The 7878-nt window shown below is 40.5% G+C and overlaps 1 protein-coding gene across 6 annotated transcripts in view; it reads right to left on the reverse strand.

Annotated features, from left to right (window-relative positions):
- RBM46 (RNA binding motif protein 46) overlaps positions 1–6553 on the reverse strand; it is a 48934-nt gene extending 42381 nt beyond the window's left edge. For 2 of the 6 annotated variants that reach the window (XM_017871065.1, XM_017871074.1), the window contains exon 1: positions 6333–6553. Coding sequence is in view for 1 of the 6 variants with exons in the window: in XM_017871064.1 (XP_017726553.1) it covers positions 5401–5461 (61 nt within the window). In the remaining 5 variants the exon portion in view is untranslated. Of the gene's footprint in view, positions 1–5400; positions 5530–5835; positions 5944–6093; positions 6260–6332 lie in introns of those variants that run through there. The other 4 variants (XM_017871064.1, XM_017871075.1, XM_017871067.1 and 1 more) reach the window with 4 other exon arrangements.
- Positions 6554–7878: the final 1325 nt, after the last annotated feature.

Raw genomic sequence — 7878 nt, forward strand, 5'->3', positions numbered from 1 at the left:
TTTGCAGGGACACAGATGAAGCTAGAAACCATCATTCTGAGCAAACTATCACGAGGACAGAAAACCAAACACTGCATGTTCTCACTCACAGGTGGGAATTGAACAATGAGAACACTTGGACACAGGGTGGGGAACATCACACACTGGGGCCTGTCTTGGGGTGGGGGGAGCGGGGAGGGATCGCATTAGGAGATATACCTAATGTACATGAGGAGTTAATGGGTGCAGCACACCAAAATGGCACATGTATACATATGTAACAAACCTGCACATTGTGCACATGTACCCTAGAACTGAAAGTGTAATAAAAAAAAAAAAAAGATTTGTCCTCAAAAGACGTATCAGATATTAAACTGGTAATAACACATACTATACTTGATCTTGGCCAAAAGGCCAAGAAGCGATAGAAACTCACTTATTAAAAAATAATAAAGCTATATTATAAAGATCTATCTCCGGAGAAGGAAAAATTGCTATTCAGCTTTCCTCCTTTCTTGTTCATTTCAATATGATAAGTACTATCTCATTTATCTTTATATTGTTTTTAGGTTCTCAAAATTTACCAACCTCACACATTTATTGTTTTGTTTTTGTTTTTGTCTTCCAAGATGGAGTCTCGCTCTGTCACCCAGGTTGGAGTACAGTGACTCTCCTTCCTCAGCCTCCCAAGTAGCTGGGACTACAGGCACGCACCACCATGCCTGGCTAATTTTTGTATTTTTAGTAGAGATGGGGTTTCACTATGTTGGCCAGGCTTGAACTCCTGACCTCGTGATCCACCCGCCTTGACCTCCCAAAGTGCTGCGATTAAAGGTGTGAGCCATCGTGCCTGGCCTACTGTTTTGTTTTGTTTTTTCTTTTTTTTTTTTTTGAGACGGAGTCTCGCTCTGTTGCCCAGGCTGGAGAGTGCAGTGGCCAGATCTCAGCTCACTGCAAGCTCCGCCTCCTGGGTTTACGCCATTCTCCTGCCTCAGCCTCCCGAGTAGCTGGGACTACAGGCGCCCGCCACCACGCCCGGCTAGTTTTTTGTATTTTTTAGTAGAGACGGGGTTTCACTGTGTTAGCCAGGATGATCTCCATCTCCTGACCTTGTGATTCGCCCGTCTCGGCCTCCCAAAGTGCTGGGATTACAGGCTTGAGCCACCGTGCCCGGCCTACTGTTTTTTTTTAAGTGAAGATTTAAGATGAATATCCTCACACATTTATTAAATGGCAGAAATATAGAGTAGAAAATAATTTTTATCAAGGGAAAAGTCTTATGTCTGTATTATCAGCTGTGTATCTTACACTACACTTCATGGAAGATTTATGTGACACCAAATGCAACAAATAAAACAATGTACTATTAATAGATTCAGATAAAAGAAATGTTATTTTTTGTAATCAGAACCATTAAAAAGATAAAGACTAGCCAGGTACAGTAACTCATGCCTGTAATCCCAGCACTTTGGGAGGCTTAGGTGAGCAGATTGCCTGAGGGCAGGAGTTCAAGACCAGTCTGGCCAACGTGGTGAAACCCGTCTCTATTAAAAACACAAAAAATTTAGCCAGGTGTGGTGGCATGTGCCTGTAATCCCAGCTACTTGGGAGGCTGAGGCAGGGGAATGCCTTGAACCAAGGAGGTGGAGATTGCAGTGAGCTGAGATCGTGCCACCACACTCCAGTCTAGGTGACAGAACAAGACTCGATCTCAAAAAAAAAAAGATAAGGACTGACTGAGCAACCAACTTTCAGTCTTTTGTCTTTTAAAAAATTCAATGTTTTCTGTCACCATTCCTTTAAAAGTAAGAGCATTTTAAATGATATAACTACTTTTCTCAACTTAACACTATTTGACTCTAGGTTTTGCCATATACCATTACTGAAGATTTTGTAGTAAGAAAATATTAGAACTGCAAGTGGACCTTAGATGACCTCCAATACTGTAGACAAGAAAACCAAAAGCAAATATGAAGAGTCCTGCTTAAAGTCACAAAATTAGTAATCGAAAAGACCAAGGGCTCAAAACAATGGAGCCTCAGAAATTCATAACTCTGAACTCTCTTCCATAATTTAGTTTAGAGAGTCTTCAATGGCCTCGACATCCCACAGGACATCATACTGGCCCACTACACTAAAGATCATGTTGATACAATGTGAATAGGGATTGTGAGATTTATATTTTTTAAACAGGCTACAGGAAAAACAGCGAGAGAAAAAACAAGAATCTACTTAAAAGGCTGTTGCAAAAGTAATCGCTGTTTTTACCATTAGTAATAGCAAAACAGCGATTACTTTTGCACCAGCCTTAATATGGTTCTTTACATATGCTACTTACTGGTTATAGAAGCAATAAATATGCTCCCATTTTATCCAAAATGTAGAATTTAACTTAATGAACAAGACTTTTTTTTTTTTTTTTTTTTTAACTACAATTCATGGCTAGCTCCAAATGGCTGATTTCTGCAATCCAACCCATCCCTACAATTACCTTACAGGTCTATTTTTTGGGTTAATTCATATCTCTAAAGTTATATTTTTAAAGAGATTATCTAGGTTCTTATGTTGAAATAACAGGCCAATCTATACACATTAAAGGCTTCTTTTACTAGAGAATGACTAGAAACATATGCTACACTTTGTACATCTCAAGAAATCTCAATCAAATTATTATAAAAGCTTGAAATTACAGAAGTAAAAGACACACTCAAGAGTCACCAATTCTATACTCTCTTTAGAATAAAAAAGTGTTATCTCAAAGCCTCCAAAACAAAACATATGCACGTGTATAATTCACAAGTTCAAAATTACCTAATCTTATTAATTTAACAAAAGTATATTTCTAAAAGAGGCAAAATTCAAGAATAGCCAGAGAAATATAATCAAATCTAAAACAAGCATACAATACATTCATTCTAAAATACTCCAGAATCAATCTGAGAGTTACCTAAATATCCAACAAAGCACATCTGTCCTATACATTAGAGCAAACTGACATATCAATTGAGGCTTCCAGACTCAATTTGTCCTCTGCCACTTTCAGGTGTGGAGTCGCACTCCAAAGCATTCTAAAAAACTTGTTTCCTTACCCTGCTGACCCAAGTAATCCAAGTAAGGAGGGATCCTGAGTAAGAGAATGACAAAAATGGTTTTGCAGACAAAGTGGGAATGAGAAATTAAAAGTTGTGCCATATTTAACTCCAGCTTTCAGATATGTATTTTTTCCCCTAAACTGTGGACTTTCAAAGATTCCTCTCTAGCTCACTTTCAAAAGAAAAAAATAGAAGAAAGGAAAAAAAAACCTCTTTAAGGTATGAAGCAAAATGCCAAGACAGGATAGCAAATCATAAGTTATTGAAGTAACAATCTGAATCAAGCCTTTTTCTTTAAGTGCTCACTATATCTCCTTTAATTTAACCTTCTTAATAATTCTCAAAATATGTATTTTCAAATTTGTACTGCCTTTCAAAAATAGAAAGTATATTAATAAAAAAATGACAAGCACAATTTAGGAAAATATTAATGAAAAATATTTAAAGGAACTGTGTCAGCTGTATTAAAACTACTTCAATTGAAACTTCATCTTCCAAGTTACTGTAAAAATTTAGAAAGCTGTGAAAGTGAACATTATATAATCTTATTGTTGGTTTTGAAAACTCAATGTAATAATGAAAACAAAATAAGAATATCAAAATGTGCCTTTATAGAGGCACATTAAACCTTTATGACATTCCTTGAATGACATGGTACTAAACTCCTCATTTGTAAGTTCAGTTGTCATTGAGTATATATAGTACATGGAAACCACGGTTGCCAGGTCAATGGAGGTTTTCGGTTTGTTTTTAAGCAGCAATTCGTTTTACTGAAAGACTGCACTACAGCCAACATGGTTGGAAAATGAGAAGAGTTAATCAAAAGTGTGTGGATATGGAAGTCTAAAGTTATTTTGAAATAAATGTATAGATGGATCAGTTCAATTCCATCTTAGGTTGTTTTTATTAAAGAAGGAGAGTACATTTTATTGCTAGAAGTTAAATATATAATGGGTACGTTTTAATATTAAGTTTAAATTTGGAATGACTTAAAACTTGAGCTACTTTAAAAAACTGTAACTAATACTTTTAAAAAATATTGCTTTGAACACAAAGGCGTATAGGCTCTTTGAATTCAGGATAAGGATATCTACATATTCTTGTCCAAAATAAGTGCACCATTCTTCACACAAGGTCTTTCATAATCTGTTATTTTAAATCTGTTACCAATTTGAACACAGAGATCACATTTTCTTGCCTTATCAACCTTCGGGTAGTAAAATGAGAAATGATATTCGGCATTAATATGCAAATCTGGGCAATTTTTACAGCAATTACTTGATTTATATTCACAAACTCTACTTAAACTGACATGTCTTCCTTCTAACAATAAAATAACCACCATTAAACCTGAGGCTTAATTTCAGTCCATAAACTGGCTTTGCTCTCGTTATCAATAACTCTTATTTCATGATATATCCAGTAATGCACATATTTTAAGTGTTGATATGTATATTTGGCAATAATATTCAAGTCCATTACTCCATCCTAAGTGAAAATTAGCAATCAAAGCAGTGCCTTAAGCAGAAAGCATTAATATTTAGTGATTGCAGCACTAATAGTCATCTTTGTCTATAAAGATGCAAACAAATTTTATTAACAATGCAAACAGATGCAGACAGATGCAAACAAAGTAGAATGTTTTAAATGTGTGCCCTGAAAACAAATCCATCATTAGACCCCCATAAGGAGATCCAAACGGAAGTCTCTCAAACTGTATATACGTTATGGTGATTCTTGAAACGAAAATATCTTCCCATTATTTAAATAAGCAAAATTCTACCGACACTTGAACACGACCTTTACATGTTATTCTCCTTATACATGCAACATATCCTGCTTCCTGGTTATAACGCCATTCTCAAACACAAAATCAGGCCAATTTTTAAAAGAAGCCAAGACTTAAAAAACTCCGTGGCGATGGCTCACGCCTGTAATCCCAGCACTTTGGGATCTCGAGGCGGGTGGATCATGAGGTCCAGAGAGCGAGACCATCCTGGCCAACATAGTCTCTACTAAGAATACAAAAATTAGCTGGGAGTGGTGGCGCGCGTCTATAGTCCCAGCTACTGCCGGAGGCTGAGGCAGGAGAATCACTTGAACCCGGGAGGCGGAGGTTACAGTGAGCCGAGATCCTGCCACTGCTCTCCCGCCTGGGCGACAGAGCGAGACTCCGTCTCAAACAAACAAAAAAAAAAAACCTAAAAAACTCCTTATGATATTTCCTCTTTGATATCTGCCTATATTAGAATTACCATATAACATAAAGGTTACGGGGAATTTATCAAGAATGTAAAGACAGTTAAAGCTTAAAGAACTTAAATATTACCTAAGCTAAATTTACACAGGAGAAAACTGGTGCCCAAATAAATCAAGAAGCTTCGCAACATCTCAGAATATTAACGCCAGGATTAAATCCCGCGCCTCCTGACGCCGGGTTCTGCGGTTTTTCCAGTAGCTCAAAAGAAACATTTTAAATTAGTGGTTTAAAAACTACCAGATGTAAGGAAACAAAGGTGGTGCCACGACTTGTACTGCCGTCCGTATGTCGGGGGAGTGGCGAGCTATCTTCCCTAAACACCCGCGGCCTCCCACTGCCCACAGCCCAGCACACAGGAGGTACTCGGGGAAGAGACAGAAAAGAGACAACGGCAGAGGAAAGTTCGAGGCTAAGCCCCGTCTAGAACTCCATGAAAACGACGAGGAACCTGCTAAAGCTGACCCAGCCTGAATTCAATTCTGAAACGAGACTGCTTAATCTCACCCAGCCGTCGGGACGCCCCAAACGGCGTCCCAAAGCCTCCAGGGGACGCGCGGGCCCAACAGCCAGGCGGCGGCCCGGGCCTGCAGCGGTCGTTGGTCGTCGGCTGGAGCGTGTCAGGGGAAGAACACGGAAGGTAGCATAGGTGGGAAGCGGCCGGAAGGCAGCGGGGGAGAGCGGAAATAAGGCGGAGAGCGCACAGCGCCGCGGAGCGGAAGAAGCCCCCAGACGCCCCAAAGAGACTGGCCACTGGGCCCTCACCATGCAGCGCCTGGGTGACTGCGAGGGCGCCTTCTGGCAGGATGCTGCCGGGGCGGGAGGCAGCGTCTCGGACACTTGCTCTCCCACTGCTCGACGGGGCTGGGGAAGGACGAGGGGAGAAGCCCGCAGCCACCGCCTCCAGCCCCCACTGTGTATTCGGCGTGAGAATGAGCCGGGCACTGTCTCCAGCCGTTAGCAGTGGTTTGGTAGTGACCCCGTTTCCCCTTTCCCCTCCTCACCCCTTCGGGTCTCCAAATGTTGGTCCTAAATCTCGGGGACCAACGACCAAAAACTGCCGCCACCGTTTAGGGGACCAGTCGGTCAGAGCGGGGAGTCGCCGCAGGGGGAGGGGAGCCCACCAGGAGCGCTCGCGCTAGTCCTCGTGTCTCCACTCGTTTCCCAGCGCGCACCGCGCGCAGTGGCCTAAGCAGCCCCACGAGGAGTGGTGCTTCGGCCAATCAGGAATTAGCTTTGGGGCGGGGCGAGGAGGGGAGAGTGGGGGTAAAGTTTAAATGAGGCTCTCAAGCTAGCCGAAGTGCTTGGAGTGACAGGCAGTTCGAGCAATTGGGGTGAAGAGAGCGGTTTTTAGGGTGTGGGTGGGCACGGAATAATAAATGAAGGTCCTGCGTGCATTGTTTAGGTGTTTGAAGACAAAGGCTATAATGTGAAATTCTGTAGTTAAGAGGAAACATAGATGCATCGTAATAGTTCTTTTTCTTGTTTGATGTAGTTTTCTTGTCTTAAACTGCTAGTTTGACGCAAAACAACCACGTATATCCGGTGGACCTTTGAAACTAGGGGCTGGGGGGAGGTGGGTTATAAAGCTAAAAGATGGATTTGCAAATAGGACTGAAAGTATAAAGTATAAGTGATTTAAATGACTAAGAAAATGGGTTAAAGTAGGAGACCTAGCAATAGGCCCGACGCTGCCACTCATCAGCTTGCAGACTTATTTGGCAGAGGCAAACTGCCGAACTGGGTTCTATGCTCGCGTAAAACCAACTTTCACAGATAGGGTTGTTTGGCATTCTGTATGCATAACTTCAATTTTGCTTCCTTTGAAGACAGCTCGAGATTGAATGCAGTCAAGGAAAGAAAAAAACACCTTCAGGAACCAACTCTTTATAGATAATACTAGATTCATGGAATATTAGACAATAAAGAACCTAGCTCATGTAGACTCGCTAACAAGGAACTTCATGTGCAGAATAATCATCGAGTAACACAGGTCTCCTTGTTCCCAACCTCAAGGCTATTTCTTCCACATTAACTACTAATGTACTTTCTCCATATGTTCAAGGAGCCAATGAATGTCTACCAATTTAAACTTTGTTGACAAAGTTTATTTTTAATTTTTAAATATGCTACAACAGTGAGGAATTAGCAGGGACTTTGGAGCCAGACAGACCCTGTGTAAGGTGGGGATTGTGAGGATAAAATAATAAATGATATTAACAAATGCTGAGCACTTTTAGATGCCAGAAACAATCCTAAGGGCTTTTCGTATTTTCATTTAATTCTCACAGTAACTTTGGTAAAGTTACTAGCCATACTTTGCAGATGGGGAAACAGATGCAGAAACCATAAGTAGTTTGGACAAAGTCGTATAGCAAGTAAGTGGCTCCAGTTTGAAACCTACAGACATAATTACTATACTATACTGTCTCAAAATATGTCCAGAAACAAGTGGAAAACTTGGCATAATACTAGATGCACACTGGAAGCTCAACAAATATTTTTTGTAAGCTATCTGCCCTTTAGTCAATGAATACAAATGTCATTTTA

Source organism: Rhinopithecus bieti, unplaced genomic scaffold, assembly GCF_001698545.2.
Source record: "Rhinopithecus bieti isolate Rb0 unplaced genomic scaffold, ASM169854v2 scaffold_3878, whole genome shotgun sequence".
Lineage (NCBI taxonomy): Eukaryota > Metazoa > Chordata > Mammalia > Primates > Cercopithecidae > Rhinopithecus > Rhinopithecus bieti.